Source organism: Pituophis catenifer, unplaced genomic scaffold (genome assembly GCF_029215685.1).
Source record: "Pituophis catenifer annectens isolate HBS135680 unplaced genomic scaffold, rPitCat1.0.hap2 SCAF_2, whole genome shotgun sequence".
In the NCBI taxonomy this organism is placed as follows: domain Eukaryota; kingdom Metazoa; phylum Chordata; class Lepidosauria; order Squamata; family Colubridae; genus Pituophis; species Pituophis catenifer.
In genome coordinates, this window is record NW_027256882.1 from 25849866 (window position 1) to 25874240 (window position 24375).

The 24375-nt window shown below is 43.4% G+C and overlaps 1 protein-coding gene across 1 annotated transcript in view; it reads right to left on the minus strand.

The window, feature by feature from the left end:
- LOC139311935 (zinc finger protein 420-like) overlaps window positions 1-24375 on the minus strand; it is a 47927-nt gene that overhangs the window by 18552 nt on the left and 5000 nt on the right. Inside the window, exons 4-5 of the mRNA XM_070936460.1 lie at window positions 10975-11101; window positions 8697-9513 (exon numbers count right to left, since the gene is read on the minus strand). Coding sequence (XP_070792561.1) covers window positions 8697-9513; window positions 10975-11101 — 944 coding nt within the window. The remainder of the gene's footprint in view (window positions 1-8696; window positions 9514-10974; window positions 11102-24375) is intronic.

A 24375-nucleotide genomic window follows, 5' to 3' on the forward strand; every position in this document is an offset into this window, starting at 1 on the left:
CTTTTAATTTGTCGTCTTTAGCCATTTGAAGGGCACGTGAGCGAATTCCCATGCGCGTTACGCAGTAACCATTTTGACGACACACCATAACCCATTTATGCAATTCAGTCTCTAGAGCCCCATAGGAGGTCGTTAAACCACGTCGAGCTTTTTTTACCTTTGGAATTTTTTCCAAGTCAGCTTTCATTTTCCGCCACTCCCTTACTTGTTTTTCGTCAACACAAAATTCCTTACTTGCAATACTGTTATTGCTTTCTTCTGCTCTTGACACAACCTTAAGTTTGAAACCAGCTTCGTATGACCTGCGTTTTTGTTTTGGTCCAGGATTAGAAGTATTGGGATCCATTTCTAATATCATAAAAAAAAAAAAGTTATAGTTCTTAAAAGAGGTCAATTTACAGTAAAAACAGTGGTGTCCAGGCAACTATACATATAAACAAGTAAAATCAATTGGCAATAGAATGCAGCAAGACAGATAGACTTTACCACAGAAGAGCCTTGGTAGTACAGTGGTCTAAGGCACCCTGCTATTAAGCTGGTTATTAAGAACAGCTGCCTGCAATTACTGCAGGTTCGAATCTCGCCAAGGCTCAAGGTTGACTCAGCCTTCCATCCTTTCTAAGGTAGGTAAATTGAAGACCCAGTTTGTGGGGGCAATAAGCTGACTTTGTATAAATATACAAAAGAATGAAGGCTATTGCTTAGCGCATTGTAAGCCGCCCTGAGTCTCCGGAGAAGGGCGGCATATAAATCAAATTAAAAAAACAACAACAACAGATACCCCACAAAAGAATCAAACTCCAAAGACATCATGCTGGATCAACAAGGGAGCTGACAGTAATTCAGGGTTTGGAGAGTTTGGTATGATCATATTCCAGAATGTGATGACATGACTATGTTTGCATAGAGCAGCCTGTGTTAGGGCTCATACTATAGACGCTGTGTTACTGCATGCACTGCATTACTATATACGCTGCCTTACCGCATGTACACAACGCAGCTTGTATAGTTTGAGATTTAACACAGGCTGATGATATTCCAGAATGTGATGACATGACTGTTTGCATCAGGGTGGATTTGATTTAAATCTAGTTGATTTAAATCACAATTTAAATCATGATTTAAATCACTAGTAAAAAGGCTTGATTTAAATCAACTCGATTTAAATCATAATTTTTAAAGAGCAACTGTCATCTCTGCTCCTCCTTTGACCCACTGTTGACTCACCGATAGTCCCAGTGTTGCAGAATATACAGCCTCCTGCTACATAACTAAGCTCCATTTCATGCTGCATAAACTAAATTATTTATGTATCTTAAATAGAAAACTATCTTACGATAAATTTTACCCCAAAAGTTTTTTATTAAAATAAATTCAATAAAAATCAAAAAAATCTGATTTAAATCAAAAAAATCTGATTTTTTTGATTTTTTTAAAAAAATCATTGATTTTTATCACCCTGGTTTGCATAGAGCAGCCTGTGTTAGGGCTCATAATACACACGCTGCGTTGTGTACGCACTGTGCATGCGCTGCATTATCGCACGTGTATGGGAAGTGCTAACGCAACATATGCGGTAACACAGTGCGTACACAACGCAGCGTGTATATTATGAGCCCTAACACAGGCTGCTCAATGCAAGCATAGTCAACACTGGGTCCAGATAGGGGTTAATAAGAAAATATCCAGGAGCCTGGATAGCTCAACAGACTAAAAGCCTGTTATTAACATTCAGCTGTCTGCAATTATTGCAAGTTCGAATCTTGCCAGGCTCAAGGTTGACTCAGCCTTCCATCCTTTCTAAGGTAGGTAAATTGAGGACCCAGTTTGTGGGGGCAATAAACTGACTTTGTATAAATATACAAAAGGATGAAGGCTATTGCTTAACGCACTGTAAGCTGCTCTGAGTCTCCGGAGAAGGGCGGCATATAAATCAAATAAAAAAATAAAAAAATAAATAAAAAAAAAATAAAATATAGCAGAGTAAGTACTGTAAATAAACGTACTGTATATCCAAGACCAGAGATATACCGGTACTTGTATTCAGCAATGCTTGGGCAGAGCAAGGGGGCGTGACCAAGCACAAGTAAGACTGTAATGGCTACGTCATTGGTTACAGCCCTGGAGAAGAGCGGGAGAAGAGCGGCTGCATCCGACATTCATCTGACAAGGATGCGGTGCACCCCAGGTACCAGCACACAGAAGCAAGGAGGTTCTTGCCCAGTACGGCATGGACAACACAGAGGCTGCCGGCGTGCGGGAGAAAAGAAGAGCAGTGATATCAGCAGTTATCGGACCACCCACAGAGGCTGCAGGCGCCCACAGATGAGCGGGAGAGACCGGAGAACACACGCACTGCACCGGAGAACAGGTAAATGGGACCCTCACTAGAGTATAAGCCGAGGGGGGCTTTTTCAGCATAAAAAAATGTGCTGAAAAATTCGGTTTATACACGAGTATATACGGTACTGTCTTAAATTTTATCTGTCATTTTCAAATACTTTGTCAAAACTATGTATTTCACACCACACCTTAATCATTTCTACTTTTACCACAATCTAATTAATTCATAATACAATATCATTTCCCCTTATTTTCTTTTTTAATAATTAAAAATATTCCAATTATTGTAATTTCCCTAATTGGTCTTATTTATATTTTTTTTAGAACTTGTCCTTTTATAAAGCCCAACCATGCAATTAAAAGTATTTCAATTGTTACAATTTCTCCAATTTTAGGTAAAACATATTTCTAAAACTTATTTCATACATCCATTAGTTTTCCATTATTTTAAACTATTTAAAGTATCATAATTACATCTTATCTCTAATATTCCTTTCATCATATCCCTCTTCTTTCTCCCTTTCTAATTTTTTTCTTTTTCTTTCCCCTTCTTTTCTTTTCTGTATTTCCCATTATTTCCCATCTCTCTTCTCTTTTTTTTTCATTTTACCATTGTTAAACCCAATGTAATCATTTTGTATTTTAAAGACATAAGCTATTTTGCCTTGCATTTCCCATTATTTTCCATCCCTTTTCCCTCTTTCCTGTATTTTCACTGTTAATCCCAGTGGAATCATTTAATTTTTTTAAATTCTTTCCGTTCCACCCTCTTTTCTTTGTCTCTTTCCCTTTTTTCTCTTTTTTCCATTGTTATTCCCAATGTAATCTTTAAATTTCTCCTTTTTATTATTGCTACCCACATAATCATTTGATTTTTCATAATCTTTTTCTGTCTTTGTCTTCTTCTTCATTAGTGATCTCTTTTTCTTGCTTCCCGTTTGTTGTTTCCTTGTCAATTTGGATGTACTCTAACTCAGTTTTTGAGTCATCAGATTTCAATTTTCCCCTGAGTATTGTAATCATTTCCCTTATGTCCATTTTCAGTGAAAGATAATCATTTTGAACATATCCTTAAGTTCCTGCATCTTTTGTTCTAAGTTAGTATTTATTACAATTTAAAATTGCGTTATAATCCTCCTTTTTTAATCATCAAAGTCAAATTGCTTACAAACAGGCAAGTCTTCCTTAATCCTCACAGCTGTTATTCTTTTCAAAGTTCAAGGTTTTTTCTCACAGTTATTATCTCTTGCAACAAAAACAAAAATTCAATGTTGCAGTGATCTTTTTTCTCCTGAAGATGTCTCTCTACAATCCACAATTTCAAGGTGTTGGTGACCACCTTTAAAGCGCTCCATGGCTTAGGGCCGGGGTACTTACGAGACCGCCTTCTGCCACCAATAGCCTCCCACCGGCCAGTACGCTCCCACAGAGTGGGCCTCCTCAGGGTGCCGTCTGCCAGACAATGCCGGCTGGCGACCCCCAGGGGGAGAGCCTTCTCTGTGGCGGCGCCCGCCCTCTGGAACAACCTCCCCCCAGAGCTACGTACAATAACAGACCTCCGTATTTTTCGTCGGGCCCTGAAAACCCATTTATTTCAACTAGCTGGGCTGGCTTGAGTCAAATTTTAAACGGATTTTAAATTGGAATGTTTTAATTACGGCCAAAATTATTTAATTATTTTAAACAGTTTTTTAGATTTTGTATGTTTTGTATGTATGTCTTGTTTTTACTTTGGCTGTTCACCGCCCTGAGTCCTACATTGGAGAAGGGCGGTATAGAAATTTAAACAAATAAATAAATAAATAAATAAATCAGCAGCTAGAAAGAGTATCCATTTTGTTTGGAATCCGCTTTCACAGACTTTACTAATCTCACTTTTTTCCCTTTTCTTCTTTTTTTTGTTTTTTGTTTTTTGTTTTATGTACACCAAATCAGTTTTTAGTCCAGTCCAAATCAAAGTCCAAATTCCACTTCTATTCAATCCAATTTAAAATATTTAGGCAAGTTTTTCTGTTATGGGCTTTTCTTCCTCCTTTAATCTTCTTTTAAAATACAAGAATTTCTAAACCGATTATATCCAATTCTGTTCCCAATAAAAAAAAATTGGGGGGGGTTCTTTTTCTTGTAATCAAATTAGTCTCTCCAAATTCAATATCCTCAAATAAAATTTCCTTTTTCCTTTTTGGGCTTGAATGTTTCCACTTTCTCTCTTCTTCATTAATTATGTCCCCTCGACGCTATTTAGCCACTTATTCCACACCAGGGTAATTTTAAAACTTCCAATTTTTTTCCTTTTATACCTGTGAGTTAGCCACTCACTCACCCGGTATCGTCCAAATCTTCGCTCCTGCATGATTCTTATTCCGGATGCCCCAGCTTCATGGCGATTCACAATGACCGCCACCCCCCCCCCCCCCGCTGTCGGATCGAAGAGTTTTCTCTGGCTTTCCAAGGAACTTGCCTGTTCCTCTTTAGCCTACGAGATGCCTCTTCTTCTTCACTGTCCGTACAGGACAGTTCCGGTCCAAAGACCCCCCAACAGCAGTTCATCTGGCTGGGTTTTCGCAAGGCTCATTAGAGCCTGGAATTTTCCCAACCAGTCTCGCTGCAACGCTTCCGGGTTCTCGAAGAAATCTTTGTTGAAGGTCGTTTTCTTGAAGATCAGACTCAGTAATTAGCAAAATCCTTAGTTGATGCACCTCAGGATATCTCCTCCTCCCACCTCCTCCTGTTCTTAAGGTGATTCAGGCATGCTCTCTCTTCCCTCATGCTCACAAAAATATGGGTGTTGAAATTCAGAATACTCCTAGAGTCTAACAAAGTCAGCAGTCATCGTAAAGGTTTGTCTGACAAAGCAAATATCAAGCCAGCCTTACACAGATAGTCCTCGATTGACAATAATTCAATCAATTTGATTGTGACCAATCAAAATCACAATGCCACTGAAAAAAAATGATTCATGACCATTTTTCTCACTTATGAACACTGCACCATCCCCATCGTCCTGTGATCAAAATTCAGACGCTTGGCAACTGACTGATATTTATGACAGTTACAGTGTCCTAGGGTCATGTCATAACCTTTTGCAATCTTCTAATAAATAAAATCAATGGAGATTCTCTAAATAACCATCTTACTAATTTAACAACTACAATGATTCACTTAAGAACTGTGGCACTAAAATGGTGAAACGGGGCAAAATTCACTTAACAACTTTCTCATCTAGCAATAGAAATTTTGTGCTCAATTCTTGTCTTAAGTAGAGGACTACATCTATTCTTTTTCTTTTCTCTGGACCCTGCAAAAGAAGGACATGGCCACAGAGGGCGGACAGAATGCTGGCCTTCCGGGGAAGGTCACTGACATAGGAAAAGAGACAGAAAAAATTGTTCTGGCTGAAACAAAAAGTCGCATGGTTAAGTCATGTGATTTGTTTGGGAATCGTCCTTTTAAGTATTTGTGGCATTTACTGGAACCAATTAAGGTACCATTGCTGTCTGTTGTGGTTTCTGAGATGCCCCCAAAAAACAGGAATCATCTACAACAGGGCTGTCAAACTCAATGCCCGCGGGCCACATCCAGCCCCCAGGGTGCTTAAATCCGGTCCATGGGGCCGGCCTGGAAATATGAAAGGACTGGCCCATGGTGCCTCTGGCAGCTAAGACAGGCCGTGTCCACCATCCGTGCCTCGATATCACTCTCCATGGCCTCCTGAAGCACTCTACTGGCTGAAAACAGGCCAAAAAAACTAGGCCCAAACAGAAAAAAATAGGCCGTTTTGGCCCCAAAACAGGCCAAAAACACCCTGAAAAACGAGCCAAAAAAGGGCCCAAAATGGGCTGAAAAACAGGTTGAAAACGGCATGAAAAAGGCATCAAAATGGCACCAAAAAGGCTAAAAACAGGCCCAAAATAAGCTGAAAAATGGGGCGGAAAACAGAGCTCAAAATGGCTGAAAACAGGCCAAAAAAAGGCCCAAAATGGCTGAAAAACGGGCCAAAATGGACCAAAAAAGGCTGGAAAATGGACCAAAATGGGCTGAAAAACAGGCCCAAAATGAGCTGAAATTTGGATGCAAATGGCTGAAAAATGGGCCCAAAACAGGTCAAAAAATGGGCCAATAACAGCCGAAGAAACAGCCCAAAAGCAGCGAAATGACCAAGCTCAGAGACCACAAAGGACCCCTCAGCACAATCGAGCTATATTATACCATATGTATTCTCTATGTCACGTAGTCCTATAAAAGCTGTTGATGATTCATCTAGCTTCTTGAATGCTTGGCTAGTCAGCCATTTTCCTCTAAAAAAAACCTTCCTTGATAGTTTCTGCCTTTAGACAGAGCTAAATCTAATGCTACGGGTACATGTATAAAAAAAATCCATTTTAGCTTTTGTCTGCGAGTTGGTCATTCCACAGGAAAACAGAATTTGGCACCTTCACTGGAGGAAAACTTCCCAGTTCTAGCTCCTTTTCAGGGATCTACATCTGAACCTTCTTCCGTAGAACATGTATGTGTTCAGGTTTCTGAGGAGGAACCAGTGACACCCATACTTTAGATTGAAAAATACTTTCTCAGTCCTATTTATTTATTAGTCATATTTATTATTTTATTAGTCATATTTCTATGCCGCCCACTCTCAGAGGACTCTGGACGGCTTACACCAAAGACAGTATACTAAATAGCATATTGCCCCCTAACAATCTGGGTCCTCATTTTACCCACCTCGGAAGGATGGAAGGCTGAGTCAACCTTGAGCCGGTGAGATTTGATCCGTTGATCTGCTGAACTAGCTAGCAGTCAGCTGAAGTAGCTGCAGTACTGCACTCTAACCACTGTGCCGTATCGGCTATTGGTTATCTCTAGTCACTTTCTCACAGATAAAATCTGAATTCAGTTATTTTCATCACCTGTATTGATATAGCTTCTCCGATTTGTGGATCTTTCTATGGCAAGTAAGACTATATCCACTTCGAAAGCTTTTTCCAAACTCCATGCATTCATAGGGTTTTTTCCCTTGTATGGATCATTTTATGGGCTATAAGACAATTCTTCCTAAAGCCCTTTCCACACTCCATACATTTATATGGCTTCTCTCCAGGGGTGAAATGCTCCCGGTTCGGACCGGCTCGGGCGAGTAGGTAGCGATGGCGGCGGGCAGTTCAGAGAACCGGTAGCAAAAATCCCTGCCCCCACCCCCCATGCCCAGCTGAGCCACGCGATCATCAGAGCCTTTTTTTTCTTTTAAATGGCTCTGACCAGCCAAGTTCTGACGATCCCAGCTGAGTTGCTTGCTAATCAGGCAACTCAGCTTGGATCGCCAGAGCTACGTAAAAGAAAAAACTTTTTTTTCCCCAAGCTCTGACGATCTCAGCCTGCTAATCGGTAGCAAAAATCCCTCCCCCTCCCCACCTCAGCTTCCTTACTTTAGCTGCTGGTCGCAACGCCTTGCTGTAATCCCTGTAATCGATTGCATCAGCAAGCAACTGAATCTCCCTGCCTGCAATCAAGCAGGTAGGGAGTTGTGGACTTCAACTCCCAGAATTCCTCAGCCAGCAAAGCAAAGCTGCCTGAGGAATTCTGGGAGTTGAAGTCTACAAGTCTTAAAAAGTTGCCAAGGTTGGAGACCCCTGTTCTATTGGGTAAGTTTTTTTCCCCTTTGGGAGCTTTAAAAAATAGTTAATTGGGGGGTTTTTTTAGTTGTTCTTATTTTAGACCTAGCCATTTAAAGTTTAGGAAGTTTTAAATTTAGTTTTCATATAAAAATAAAAATAAAAAAAAATAATATTTGTGCAGCTTTCTGAGATTTAGTGTGTTTCTGTAGTGTTTCACTCTAACTACACAAACACACAAAATCTCACAAAGCTGTATGTGGAATTTTGTGTGTGTAAAGTGTGAAAGTTGTTTTTTTGGGCTTTTTGTGGCTGTGTGAGGTTCCTGCTTGTTGCAGGGGCCATTTTGGGTCTAGCACAGCTGCTTTTACATTGTGGGTAAGCCAGTTGTGTTGTGTTGTGTTGTGTGTGTGTAAAGTGTGAAAGTTGTTTTTTTGGGCTTTTTGTGGCTGTGTGAGGTTCCTGCTTGTTGCAGGGGCCATTTTGGGTCTAGCACAGCTGCTTTTATAATGTAGGTGAGCCAGTTGTGTTGTGTTGTGTTTTGTAGGTTAAAAAAGGGTAAAGAAGTGACATTGACTTGGCCACGCCCACCTGACCAACAAGCCACGCCCTCCGTCACCTTACCACCAAGCCATGCCCACTAATTAAGCCATGCCCACAGAACCGGTAGCAAAAAAAATTAGATTTCACCCCTGCTTCTCTCCTGTGTGGATTCTTTTATGGGAGGTGAGATCACAATTCCACCTAAAGTCCTTTCCACATTCCGTACATTTATATGGCTTCTCCCCCGTGTGGATCCTTTTATGGGAAGTAAGATGACAATTCCACTTAAAACTCTTTCCACATTCAAGACATAGATATGGTTTCTCTTCTGTATGGATCCTCTTGTGGGAATTAAGATTACTTCTATAATGAAAGGCCTTTCCACACTCCATGCACTGATATGGTTTCTCTTCTGTGTGCACCTCCCTGTGGCGATTAAGATGATTGCTACAATTTAATGCCTTTCCACACTCCATGCATTTATAAGGTCTTTCTCCTGTGTGGATCCTCTTGTGCATAGTAAGACTACTGCTACGATTAAAGGCCTTTCCACACTCCATGCATTTATAAGGTCTTTCTCCTGTGTGGATCCTCTTGTGCACAGTAAGACTACTGCTACGATTAAAGGCCTTTCCACACTCCATGCATTTATAAGATTTTTCCTCTGTGTGATTCCTTTGATGGATTGTAAGAGAGTCATAATAACAGAAAGTCTTTCCACATTCCATGCAGGTATATTGTTTGTCTTCTGAATGTCTCTCTTTATAGGAAATGAGATGCTCGGATTTATTAAAGCTCTTTTCACAATCCATGCCTTTATATGGTATTTCTCCCATATCGATGATTGTATGGCTAAGAAGACAATTGGCCAAAGGAAAGCTTTTTTTAATTTCCCTTTGTGATCGGTTTGTTTCATCAACCTTTGTTTGCATCTGACCTGCAAAATTCCTGTTTTTCTCTTTTGGATGGACCGGTTGACATTGTTCCTTACCATTCTTATTCACTTGCTCATTATAGCCTTGAAAGAGATAAATGTAAAATGTAAAACTACGAGAATGAAGGATCAAACCTTTTCTTTTGAAAATTACCATAAGAATATTCAATGTATTTTGGCTGTTTTGTTGCAAACATGAAGATTTTTTTTTTTTAATTTGATTTATATGTCGCCCTTCTCCGGAGACTCAGGGCGGCTTACAATGCTTTAAGCAATAGCCTTCATACTTTTGTATATTTATACAAAGTCAGCTTATTGCCCCCACAATCTGGGTCCTCATTTCACCTACCTTTGAAAGGATGGAAGGCTGAGTCAACCTTGAGCCTTGGAGAGATTCGAACCAGCAGTAATTGCAGGCAGCTGTGTTAATAACAGGGTGCTTAGACCACTGTACTATCAAGGCTCTTTCAAACTATGCTGTTTCCAAAGACAGATTTCCAAGTGGGCTCCCACCAATTCTCATGTATCCGAATTGGCTGACATCCCAACAAAACTAAGACAAATGCCTGATCTACCGGTAATCTTTGAGCACCAGTCTATATTAGCCCCTTGGTGACCCGGGACAATTCCATGGGGCCACAAACTCCCAAAGGGCTTTGGACACTTTATAATGCTGGGGCAGCAACATACCCACCAGCTCCCCAACTTCAATGAAAAATCTCCATCTGTCTACAGAACAGAACCTTTGAAAGTCAATAAAATTTTTCGATGGCAATAGCTTCCCACCCTCAACTTAGAATGATGCCAAATTCAGAACACAAGTGGGCACATTTCAGTCAGTTTGACTCAATGCTTAAAGCACCAAGCTAGAAACTGGGAGACCGTGAGCACAGGTAGTCTTCAACATACATCACTTCATTTAGTGACCCTTCAAAGTTGCAACGGCACTGGAAAAAAAGTGACTGAAAACCATTTTTCACACATATGACCATTGGAGCATCCCCGTGGTCATGTGATATACAATCAGATGCTTGACAAGTGGTTCATATTTATGACAGTTGTAGGGTCCCGGGGTTGTGTGATCCCCTTTTGCGACCTTTTTACCAGCTAAGTCAATGGAGAAGCCAGATTCACTTAACAACCGTGTTACTAACTTAACTGCAGTGATTCATTTAACAACGGTGGAAATAAAGGTCACAAAAGGGGGCAAAATTCGCTTAACAAATTTCTCGCTTAGCAACATTAATGTTGGGTTCAATTGTGGTCGTAACTCAAGGATTACCTGTACTAGTTTTGCCTTAAGCATGAATACTGGCTGGGTGACTTGGGGCCAGTTGCTCTCAGCTCAACCCATATCACAGCGTTGTTGTTGGGGGGAAAAGAGGAAGAGGAAGGAGTACTGGTTGTGTCCATTGCCTTGAGTTATTTTCAAAAAATAATGAAGGCAGGATATAAATAAAAAGTGATCTTTTTTATCAGAAATATCTAAGCCCTCCACCCACCCATGCCTTCTCAACATTTCTGAGCACAGACAGAGCTTCTTACCCAGGTAAATCAGATTCCTGGAATTCTCCAGCATGACTTCCCCATGGAGAGCTTTTTGGGCAGGATCCAGCTGAGACCACTCCTCCTCAGAGAAATGCACGGCCACTTCCTCAAAAGACACAACACCCTGAACAAGGAAACAAGTTTCCCTATTAACAGATAATCCCAAGAATAATGTGACAGTTTCCTTTCAACTCAAGGAAATTGGCTTGAGCGTTGGCTATTCCTGCCAACCTGATGTCATTTGCAAATTTGATGAGTTCCCCATCTATCCCCTCGTCCAATTCAAGCAGAGAAATCCTATGAACAAAATGGGCATCTTCTGCAGAATTCAGAATGGGATCACACCGCTTTTGGTTGATGGCACAACTGAAGCACATTTCATCACACTGGGAGGATTGTGATGCCTTTCAATGAAACCAATTAAAATACTTTTCTTGGTCTATTGATAGTTGGGTATTAAACCCACTACTTATCACTGGCTCCAATTCTTCCTAGAGTGGGCAGAAGGAAATACAGGGGAAATCCATCTGTTATTTTTTCCAGTGGACTGCTTTATCCACTGAGGGATCAACTCTTTCCCCTACTCCACACCTTCATGGAAGTGTTGGAAGAGCTTGTAATGGTAGTGAGAATGACCCTGGGAGACAGGAGGAAGAGCTCCGGTCAAGACAACGTCTAATGTTGTAATATAATAAGAGTTGGAAGGGACCTTGGTGGTCTTCTAGTCCAACCCCCTGCCCAGGCAGGAAACCCTACACCACTTCAGACAAATGGTTATCCAACATCTTCTTAAAAACTTCCAGTGTTGGAGCATTCACAGCTTCTGGAGGCAAGTTGTTCCACTGATTAATTGTTCTCACTGTCAGGAAATTTCTCCTTAGTTCTAAGTAGCTACTCTCCTTGATTAGTCTTCACCCGTTGCTTCTTGTCCTATCCTCAAGTGCTTTGGAGAATAACTTTGCTCCCTCTTGTTTGTGGCAGCCCGAGTTATTGGAACACTGCTATCATGTCTCCCCTAGTCCTTTTTTTCATTAAACTAGACATACCCAGTTCATATGTTTTAGCCTCAGTCCCCTAATCATCTTTGTTGCTCTTCTCTGCACTCTTTCTAGAGTCTTCACATTTTTTTTACATTGTGGTGACCAAAACTGAATGTAGTAGTCCAAGTGTGGCCTTACCAAAGCATTATAAAGTGGTATTAACACTTCACGTGATCTTGATTCTATCCCTGTTAATGCAGCCTAGAACTGTGTTGGCCTTTTTGGCAGCTGCTGCACACTACTGGCTCATATTTAAATGGTTGTCCACTAGGACTCCAAGATCCCTCTCACAGTTACGACTATTGAGCGAGGTACCACCTATACTGTACCTCTGCATTTTGTTTTTCTTACCTAAATGTAGAACCTTACTTTTTTCACTGTTGAATTTCATTTTGTTAGAAAGCGCCCAATGTTCAAACCTGTCAAAATCCTTCTGTATTTTGAGCCTATCTTCTGGAGTGTTGGCTTTTCCTGCCAGCCTGGTGTCATTTGCAAATTTGGTGAGTTCCCCATCTATCCCCTCGTCCAAGTTACTGAATCTGGTCAATGAAATCTGAGCCTGAACCAGGAGGGTGGAGAAAGCTTATCAGAAAAGACAGGTAGGTTAAGCCGGGTGTGAATTTTCAATTATCTGATCTAAAATTTGTGTTTCTTGGAAACAGCAATATTATACAATGAATATTATATGGAATAAAATGAAACCATTCCAAGTTTTGTGGACCTTCCCAATATTTCTCCACTTACCTGAGGCAGAAGTTCAGCTACTCTTTCAGTTCTATTATCTGTGAGACAGAAAATGGTAGAAGCAGACTGTTAAAAGAGAGAGAGAGAGATTCCACTCAAGATAAATAAAACAATCAGATGGATAGATGTCTAAACTTCATATCCTATGGAAACAATTTCTGTTACCTGTTGCGATGTCCTGACTTTGATCTTCCTGGAAGCTCTCCCTGAATAGCAGCTCTTGAGAGGATTTTGATGACTTTTTCCATCCCTGAGGATACTCAGTGATAGCTTGAAGGGACTTGTGGATAAGATGTGGCACGAGAAAGAAAAGAAGAGTAGAGAGATAGAAATAAATTATCAATATTGAACACTCAGAAGACACCAATGTCCATCGGTTAAGATGGAAAGCAAGAATAGAAAAATTGGCCCAAATTCATCCTCTGGAAGAAGAATAGAACAAGAGATCTTAGCAGCTCATAATCCCAGAAAATTCTGCCAGAGAAACATTGACAAATTCAGAAAGATTCTCTTTAGACCTGCCATGATTACATTCTCCCACCTGCAACTCTGCTTGCATCTTCTCAGACTCCTGGGTCAGCAAGAAGCCTTCGGCCAGGGCCACCGCCTGGGAACTGGTCTCCGCTCCACACTCCCGCACCCATTTTCCCATCTCTGGGGGAAGGACAGCCAGGAATTGTTCCAGGAGCACCAGGTCCAGCATCTGAGCCTTGGTGTGTTTTTCTGGTTGCAGCCACTGACGACAAAGGTAGTGAAGCTGAGTGCAAACATCTCGGGGACGGCTCCCCTCCTGAAACTGCACTTTTGTGAAGTCACAGCATTGGACCTCTGAACTGCTGACTTCCCCTTCTTGGCTCTTCGGCCCAGGACTTGCCCCATTCTTCCCACAGCTCCAAGGCTGAATAGCTGGACGGCCTTTTCCATCTCCTGCATCTGCTGGGCGTTGTCCCTCCATCTTCTCTCTGGTTTCTAATCCAGCACCAAAATGGACCCATGCATCCCCCCAGGACTTCCTAATCACAAGAGGTCTGGCCAAACCTCCTAACGCCATTCAGCCCTCTTCCCTCACAAGATACTTCGGTCTCCAGATTTACAGCTTACAGAACTGAAATGCAAAACACAAGAATGTTCAACAGGATGGCAAATTTGAATACTTAGCATCCACCTCCTCCTCCCCCATAAATAAATAAATAAACAAACAAAAGAAATTCATACTCAGCATCCTCCATAAATGGATGGATAGATGGATGGATGAATAAATAAATAAAAATAAAAAAAAATAAAGCAACAAAAGAAATTATGAACCTACCAAGTTCTGCAAAAGTTTTTTTGGGGAGGAAGGGGGGATCTTACTTACTTACTTACTTACTTACTTACTTACTTACTTATTTATTTATTTATTATTTATTTATTTATTTATTATTTATTTATTTATTTATTTATTGCGATTTATATGCCGCCTTTCTCCCTAGGGACTCAAGGCGGCTTACAAAATGACAACTTCAATACAAATCACAATACAATACCAAATTAAAATCAGTAACCCAATTAAAAAACGATTTAAAATTATACCAGCGTACCACCAAACAGATCAGTTTAATTTACATATACTTATTTATGTTTGGGAAAAGTTTGCTAGCAAATCCTCTTGATTTCTATCAAGAAATCAAAATATTGAATAAATACATTTAAAATATATTTTGGGTTTCTATTTCCTAATTATTTATATCATATCATTTCTATTGCTGCCTACAACCCTTTGATTCAAATTATGTCTCCCCTCACAAAAAAAAAAATCATGCCAGAAGCCACAATTTAACAATGTCTTTTTAAATTTGGGGCCAAACAGAGATATTTCTTTTAATTCTTTTTAATGTTTGTATTATATGTTTTTATCTGGCTGTACACTGCCCTGAGTCCTCAGGGAGAAGGGCGGTATATAAATTTGAAATAAAATAAATTAAAAAAAAACAAGCCATCATCCAATTCTTTGTTTGCCTGCCGGCAGAGACACCAAAGAGATGGTGGGGAAAGGAAAGAAAGGAGGAAACGGAGTTCCAGTCCTTACACTCGACTCTTTACACACGGAACTGCAGCCTTGCATACAAAGCCAACCGGAGGAACTTTGGCCGGTCGCTTCTCTCGGCCCAGGAAAGGGGAGGCGAGGAAAACCTTTTCTGAAAAAGGGCCAAGAAATTTGCAGGAAATTGTCCAGGAATCAAGACATTCCGGGTGTTTTGCAACGGCAACTCTCCCTCTCCCCGCATGCAGAGCTTTGCCAAGGGAAACGGAGGGGAAATGGATCCACTCTTTCTGGCGACCCTGATTTCCTTCCCGGAGAAAACCCGGCAGGTGCGGAGCTGCCCTGCGTGTCCCTTTCTTCCACGGGGTGGCTGGGGATTATGGGACCTCGAGCTCCCCCTCCCCGCCCTTTCCGCCCCTTGGAACTGGGTGAAGTTTTGCATTGCTCCAGGCTCTCCTCCAGCCTCAGGGAAAAGACCCCCCCTCACTCCGAGCCCCGCCTGCATCTCCCCCCGTTGGAGAATTCCTTACAGCCCCTCCGCCTCCTGGCTCAGCCGAAGCTTCACAGCGATGGGGAGAAGAATCGGACGCCGTAGAAAAAGCAGACACGCTCCCGCCCTTTTGCAGAAAGTTTTGACTTCGCGAAAGAGCCAGGCGCATGCTCAGTTCCCTCTGGAAGGGGATTGTCCATCCCTTCCAAGCGCTGTCAAAGGAGACCCCTGGTGGATTCTGTGCGCTATGCCAGGGGATTCTGTAAGGGCGCAGAAGACCAGAGCAGTTTCCAATGGGGGCCAGGGATGATGGGCATGGGATTGGAAGGAAAGCGTCTCTCTACAAGTCTTGCCTTTCCGAATAGATGGCCGTCATCTATCTAGTTCTAGAACTTCCTGGGAACTATGTGAACATTGAGGAAATCTTTTGTCGAAGGTTGTTTTCTTTTTTTTATTATTATTATTTTTTTATTGAAAAGTTTTACAAAGAAATTTTCCCCCCCTCCATATTCCCCCCACTCTTTTCCTACCCTCTCCCCCAGACTTCCCAGAGCAAAATACAGGGTATTTCAATTAACAATCATAAGCTAAATTAGCCTAACTATTCTTAAACTACCTAACCCCCCCCCCAAACCTTAACTCCACTATGGATAACATGATACTTCTAAAATAAAGTTTCATAATTCATAAGCTATTTGATATTTTCTTGTCTGATACTTATTTTGAATATAATCAATCCATTTTCTCCATTCCGATATGTATCTTTCTTGTGTATAGTCCTTCAGATATGCTGAAATTTTTGCCATTTCCGCTAAATTCACTACTTTCAATGTCCATTCTTCAATAGTAGGCAAAGAGTCCTTCTTCCAGTATTGCACTACCAACAGTCTAGCTGCTGATATTAAGTTCAAGATCAATTTAGTCTCTAATACTGTACAATCCGTCGTTCGAAGGTTGTTTTCTTGAAGGTCAGACTCAGAAATTAGCAAAATACTTAGTTGATGCACCTCAGGAAATCTCCTCCTCCCTCCTCCTCCTGCGCTTAAGGTGATTCAGGCAGGCTATGCATGGGAAATCCTCCCTCTTCCCTCATACTCACAATTCTGGGAGTTGAAACTCAGACAGGCTTTAATTTTTCACTGTCTGCTCACTTGGGATGACCAGCCTTCCTGGATTGGTGGCTCGAAATCAGCCTCTCCTCATTCATTCCCTCACCAATAAAATAGAAAACAAAATGGGGTTCTTGCATTTCTTAGCGATGCAGCCTTTTCCTGCCTTTTCTTTGCGGAAGGAATGGCTCGGATGCTGAGAGGATGAAGCTTTGTTTATTCTAGTTTCTTCTAGTTAACAGCACTAACTTCTAGTCAACAGCACTAACCTCTTGCACCACAGAGATTGGGCACGTGGCTTGGCGTCAGCCTCCCTCAATCGGGAGATTCATAACTCTACTACCAGCTGTTCTTTGGTTTTCGTAGTATAGCTCCTTTTCTCCCACCAAAAACAAAACCTGGGATGAAAACTTGGTCTGGTCATGTTGCCTGCCCATCCTAGGAGGGCAAAAGTTAAAAGGCATGTGCCAGCCAGGATTCGAACCTGAGTCCCAGGTTCATGATGCGTGATGCCCCTACATCACTGGCATGGCTGTTGAGATTCTGCCTCAGGCTAAGAAATATTTATGCCCAAGATTTATTTTCACCTCTGGTAATGGGAGAGAGGAACACCCTGGGTCTTCTGACAAGTGTTTCTTATTGCTGTCTAGCCAGCCCCAGCTATGGATGTTCAAGCTGATGGAGCTTAGGGGGAGGCCTGTTTTGGGTCTCTGTGGCACATGGGTTTAGCATGTCTGGCTGTTAACCAGAAGGATGGTGGTGTGAGCTCACCCAGGGATAGCCTGCTTGATGATTCCAATATGAAGGAGGTGGGATGCATCAGGCTCTTCCTCTGAGGCAGGGGTGAAATGTAAAAATATTTGCTACTGGTTCTGTGAGTGTGGCTTGATGGACGTGGCTTGGTGGTCATGTGACTGGGTGGGTGTGGCAAACTTGACTTCACTCACTGTTAGAGCCAGGAGCTGCATATTTTATTTATTTATTTATTTTATTAAATTTCTATACCACCCTACTCCCGAAGGACTCAGGGTGGTGAACAGCCACAGGATAAAACACATAAATACAAAAATTTAGAATAGAATAAAAATGAAAAATAATTTGGCTGAACAAATTTAAAATACCCCATAATTTAAAACAAATTAAAATTTACATTTAAAAAGGGGAGAAGATTTAGGCCAGGCCAGCTTGATGAAATAGAAAAGTCTTAAGCGCGCAACGGAAGGTGCGCAGATCCGGGATCCTCCGTATCTCCGGGGGGAGCTCGTTCCAGATCGTAGGTGCCCCCACAGAGAAGGCTCTTTTGAAGCACATTCTGCCCTTCTGCAACCCCCAATGCTTTGAGTTTCCCTCCGCCACCCAAGCGAACATCGGAGCCTTCTCTTACAGAAGCAAAATCCAGGCACAGAGATGAAAAAACGGGAGGGGGGAATGGGGAGGAGAAGATGTAATTAGTAGAATCCAAGTACAGAACTGGAAAAACGGGGGGGGGGGAAATGGGGAGGAGAAGGTGTAAGAAGAAGTTTCCTTAGATCACTGACAATCCCAACAGTGAGTTTGGCAGCGATCTAAGGAAACGTCTTCCAGCTCTTCAAGATCGACTTTAAGCCGACAGCAAAAGTAGTAGCGGCGGAGGGGGGGGCCAACAGGGGCGTGTGTGTGTATGTGTCCCTCCCTCCTCAAGGACTTAGAGGCAGACACTGCCCTCTGAGGAAAAGAGGAGGCGGTGAAGCCCTGGCTGTCACCTGAGAGAGGACCGCGGAGGCATATACACACACACGCCCCGTCACCCCCGCTGCCGCTATTTTTGCTGTTGGCTTCTCAGCACTCTTCAAGTCGATCCTGAAGAGTTGGAAGACGTTTCCTTAGATCACTGATGCTCCGAACAATGAGTTTGGCAGCTTGGGAGACAGGCAAACATGGCAGGGCTGCGGGGAAGGGAGTAAGCTGCTAGCTCCCTTCCCCGCAGCCCTGCCATGCTTGCCTGCCTTCCACGTGGCCTTCCACTTGTCTGCCTTCACAAGCTGGCCACGGGAAGGCCGCATGGAAGGCAGGGAAGCATGGCAGGACTGGGGGCCATGATTCGGTTCGGGGGTGCGGCCAGCCAACAATTGCTACTGGTACAGCGAACTAACCCCAATCTCCACTACCGGTCCTCCCGAACCGGTATTTATTTATTTATTGTATTTCTTGTTTCGATTTATATGCCGCCCTTTTCCGGAAACTCAGGGCAGCTTACAATGCGTTAAGCAATAGCCTTCATACTTTTGTATATACCTGCTTAGTAGGGTTTTCGGAGCCCCCTTTTTATACAAAGTCAGCTTATTGCCCCCACAATCCGGGTCCTCATTTTACCTACCTCGGAAGGATGGAAGGCTGAGTCAACCTTGAACCTGGTGAGATTTGAACTTGCAGTAATTGCAGGCAGCTGGTGTTACTTAACAGTACTTTAGTCTGCTGCGCCACCAAGGCTCCTGGTAGCATTTCACCCCTGCTCTGAGGGCTCTGATTTTTTCTGACTAACTATCGGGTTACCTGCAGCATGAGTTTTCTCTTTCAGAATGCAAAACGGATGAAGACACCCAATTGATCTGGGGTGGTGTCCCTTTCAGGCAAGGTTAATGCAACTCGTAGGAACTTGTGCTGGGAGCTCTCCAGGGTCCTGAAACAGCCACCGAATAGGATAGTTCAGGGATCGGCAACCTGCAGCTCCGGGGCCATATGTGGCTCTTTGGGCCCTCTGCCACAGTTCCCTGTCACAGCAGTGGCATGATTGGACCCTTAGTGCAGGAGCAAAGTGCCCCTGCACTTCCCTTTGCGCGGCAACAGCATTTCCCCTGGTACATTTGCTGTTCCCATCATCAAAGGCTGCTGGGAGAGAACAGCGGGGGCAGATCTTGTGGGGTTGGGGCCATCCCCCAAGCCTGGCCTTCTTCCTCCCTTGTCGGTGGGGCCAAGAGAAAGAAGGGGGCAGCGTGGGGAAGGGCTCCCCTGCTGGCGCCACTTTCTGTTTCCTGTGTCTTCCCCGATCTCAACTCTTTCAGAAAGAGCTATATTTCTGTTTGCTTATGTTTCCCTGGGAGAAGGGGAAACCCACTCTCTCTCCCCTCCACTTTCTGTGTGTGTGTGTGTGTGTGTGTCACTCTCTCTCTCTCCCTACCTCTGTCTCTTCTCACACTCGGAAAGCCCTGCAGCCCTGCGTGTTCTCTTTGGGGCTTTTCACCAGCTGTTTTTTTTTTCCCTTCCTTTTGGAAAGCCTGGCTGGCGGAGCAATGAGTGCATCTTGCGGTGGAGGCTTCCCTCCCCCTCCTCTCGTGTGCACCTTCCCGGCCCTGCCACAGCCAGTCTGGGGGTGTGAGAGGAGGGGGAGGAAGGAAGCCTCCTCTGCAGGGTTGCACTCATTGCTCCACCAGCCTGGCTTTCTAGGTTTGTATGTGTGCGCGACCCCCCCCCCGCGTTCCCCCTGCTTTTGGCAGACAATGGCATGGTGGGCCCTGTAAGCCCGTTTTGCTCTCCCCAGACTCCAGAGCCTTTCTAGGAGTCTGGGGAGGGCAAAAACGCCCCCCCCAAGGCCCTCCAAGGCCAGAAACAGCCTGTTTGCCAACTTCAAGCCTGAAAATCAGCTAGCCGGCACACGCATGCGCACCGGAGCTGAGCTCAATATAGCACAGGTGGCACCCGTGCCATAGGTTCGCCATCCGGCCCTATACCATTTCAGACAAATGGTTGTCCAATCTCTTCTTTAAAACTTCCAGTGTTCGAGATTTCACAATTTCTGGAATCAAATGATTTTTTTTATTTTTTTATTTTTATTTATATGCCACCCTTCTCCGGAGACTCAGGGCGGCTTACAATGCGCTAAGCAATAGCCTTCATCCTTTTGTATATTTATACAAAGTCAGCTTATTGCCCCCACAAACTGGTATCTCAATTTGCCTACCTTAGAAAGGATTGAAGGCTGAGTCAACCTTGAGCCTTGGTGAGATTCGAACCTGCAGTAATTGCAGGCAGCTGGTCTTAATAACAGGGTGCTTTAGACTACTGTACTACCAAGGCTCCTTCCATGCTTTCTTGTCTAACCATTGATAAAATAAAGTGATTAAACTTTTGCGATCGTCTCACAAACAAAATCAATGAAGAAGCCAGATTCACTGAACAACCGTCTTACTAATTTAACAACTGCAGTGATTCACTTAACAACTGTGGCAATAAAAATCATAAAATGGGCAAAATTCACTTAAGAACTTTCTCATCTAGCATGGGAAATTTTGTGCTCAATTCTGGTCATAAGTAGAGGACTACATGTATTTTTTTTCTTTTTTCTGGTCCCTACAAAAAGAGGGAGATGACCACAGAAGGCGGACAGGAAGTTGGCCTTGCTGGGAAGGTCATTGACATAGGAAAAGAGAGAGAAAAAGTTCTTCTGGCTGAAACAAAGGGTCACATGTTAAGTCATGTGTGTTTGGGAATCGTCCTTTTAAGTATTTGTGGCATCTCCTGGAACCAATTAACGGACCACTGCTGTCTGTTATGGTTTCTGAGATGCCCCCAAAGAAGAAACAGGATTCATCTACAACATACAGTGTAAGGACTGCAAAAGCTACTATGTGGGACAAACAGGCAGAAAAGTGGCAGAGCACATCCATGAACATCAACTACCAGTCAGAAAACATGATGAAAACTCTTTAATTTACAGTATGTGTATTGACTTAACCAAAGTTTGAACTGGGAAACTGTGACCATCCTGGACCAAGCCAAGTCCAAAAACGCTTGGGAATCTCTAGAAGACTGACATTCTAAAAATTAACCATCAGTAGACACATACAGTAGATATAAACAATGTCTACATTCTACGCAAAAGAGACAATCAATACGCCAAAAATGAAACAAAAGGACCAAAACACCTCTTCACCAGCAGTCAGCCCCTAGATGACCCACAGATTAACTCCAAGATTAACCCAGGTCAGCAATCAAGAAGTAAATTCCCCAAGCAAGGAACTTCCAAGCAAGCTAACATTGAACAGCCTAACTAAAAAACCTCTCTGACCAACCCCACCAAGTGACAGAGCAAGCCACTAAAATATAAATGGACAGCAAACCCCACTCCTTATTAGCACTGATAATGTCACCTAGTTTGGGTAACGAAATGTCTGCAAAATAACTAAACTCAGAGAACACCAAGGACTCCTCATCTCACTGAGCTAGAAATATTCTCCCATATGTATTCTGTATGTTGTGTAGTCCTATAAAATCTGTTTATAACTCATCTAGCTTCTTCTTGAATGCTTGGCTAGTCAAGTCATTTTCCTCTCTAAAAGAACCTTCTAAGATGAGCAAAATAATCAGCTGAATGTCCACACCTCACATCCCATGGAAATAATTTCTGTTACCTTGTGTGATGATGTCCTGACATTAACCTTTCTGGAAGCTCTCCCTTATTAGCAGCTCTTGAGTGGATTTGGATGAAGCTTTCCACCCCTGGGGATATTCAATGATAACTTCCAAGGACTTCTGGACATAATGTGAGAAACAAGGGAAGAACACAGAGATAGAATTGAATTATCATAGTGCAATCTCAATCTACCAGATCCCAATGTCCATCACTGTATTTGGAAATCAAAAATGGAAGAATTGCCCCAAATGCATCCTCTAAAAGAATGGAAGAATTGGTTTAGGAGTTCATAATCCCAGATAATTCTACCGGAGACACTGACAAATTTAGGAAGATCCTCTTTAGAGCTGACCTGATTATATTGCCCCAACTGCAACTCTTCTTGCAACTTTTCCTCTTCCTGAGTCAGCAAGAAGCCTTCAGCCAGGGCCACCGCCTGGGAACTGGTCTCCGCTCCACACTCCCGCACCCATTTCTCCATCTCTGGAGGAAGGACAGCCAGGAACTGCTCCAGGAGCACCAGGTCCAGCATCTCAGCCTTGGTGTGTCTTTCTGGCTGCAGCCATTGACGGCAAAGGTGGTAAAGCTGACTGCAAACATCTCAGGGACCCCTCCCTTCCTGGAATTGTCCTTTTCTGAAGTCACAGTATTGGACCTCTGAACTGCTGACTCTGGGATTCCACAGCCCAAGCATGACCGCAGAGTTCTAGGTCCGAGTGCCATGACTGCCTGACCGGTCCTTCAAGCAGCAGGTAGAGGCAGAGGCCCAGGGGGCAGGCATACAATCTGGCTTGCTGGACGCACTGGGAGGCCACCTGTCCTATCCCAGCTGCGGCAGCTGTGGGCAAGCAAAAACAGATCTGCCCACCTCATCTTGCCTCCCAGCGCGGCACCGGCAGCAGACCCCTCCAGCAGGAACCACACCACCCCTCAGCCACCCCCCAGCCTGGGAAACCCAACCCGGGCAAGGAGGGCAAGCACAGCAGCAGCCGCCTCAAAGAGACAAGCACAGCCAGGTGTCCCCTCAGGGAAGCAGGGCCAGGCTCCGGAATCCCGGCACTCTGGGAGCTCATCTTGCTGAGCTTATCAAATCTGCAGCTCCTCTTAAAGGGCTTGTGTGAGAGAACCTGGGAGCTGCCTTCCTCTTCTCTAAAGTTTTTGCACTGAAAGGAATACGTTTCCTGTAGCTGAGCTAAAGGGGGAAAGTATGACCCAAGGTTTTCTATCTTGGGACCTAAGGAGGTCCCTGCTGCTCACCTCCACTGCCTTTGCAGTTCCATCATTCTTACCGGTAGTAATAAAAGTCCTTTTATTTATTTATTTATTTATTAATTTAATTTGTATACCGCCCTTCTCCCAGAAGGGACTCAGGGCGGTGAACAGCCAAAATTAAAAAACATACAAATGCAAAAGTTAAGATAATTAAAAGAATTAAATCATTGGCTACCCAAATTTAAAACCCCAAATCCATAAAATTTAAAATCCCAATTAAAAACCATTTAGGCTAGGCCGGCTTGGTGGAATAAAAACGTCTTCAGGGCTTTACGGAAGGTCCGGAGGTCCGGGATCAATCGTATTCCAGGAGGCAGCTCATTCCACAGGGCGGGTGCCCCCACAGAGAAGGCTCGCCCCCTGGGGGCCGCCAGCCGACATTGCCTGACCGACGGCACCCCGAGGAGGCCCTCTCTGTGAGAGCGTATTGGCCGGTGGGAGGTTATTGGTAGCAGCAGGCGGTCTCGCAAATAGAGGAGGAGGGTATCCAAAGCAAAAGGCTGAATATTTCTGAGAGATGGTTCTGATACATCAGTCTAGAAGTTCTAACTTCACCAACTCCCACCTCACCCCTCTTCTGGATAAATGAAACCTAAGAGCCGTGGTGGCGCAGTGGTTAGAGTGCAGTACTACAGGCTACTTCTGCTGATCACCGGCTGCCAGCAGTTTGGCAGATTGAATCTCACCAGGCTCAAGGTTGACTCAGCCTTCCATCCTTCCGAGGTGGGTAAAATGGAGAGCCAGATTGTTGGGGGCAATAGGCTGACTCTCTAAAACCGCTTAGAGAGGGCTGTCAGTACTCTATTCAGAAAATATGTATTTTATGTTTGTGTGTCTGAAAAAAATAAAAAATTGTTTAAAAAAAAGCACTGTGAAGCAGTATTAGTCTAAATGCTGTTGCTATTGCTATTTAGCTAGCAGAAGCTGTGAATTGTAAGCCTGAGCATGACAGCATGACATCTTTTTAACCAGAAAGATGTATGTTGGTGCCTTCCTCAGTGAGATGGCCAAGTTGTGAAATTGATGGCCTGCCAACTTATTATGCTCTGGATGCTTCCCTTATCCCAATTGATAGAGATCATAGAATAGATCATGGAAAAAGCTCTTACACAGTTCACTGGCTACAAAAGAACATGCCTCTTTGTAGGTAAGACAAGAGCAAACAGGACTGCATGGATGGCTACAATACTCCAGCCCTTTCATCCAGGGGTGAAATGCTCTCGGTTCAGACTGGATCGCCCGATCCAGTAGCGATGGCGGCGGGTGGTTCAGAGAACCGGTAGCAAAAATCCCTGCCCCCCCCGCCCAGCTGAGCCGCACGATCATCAGAG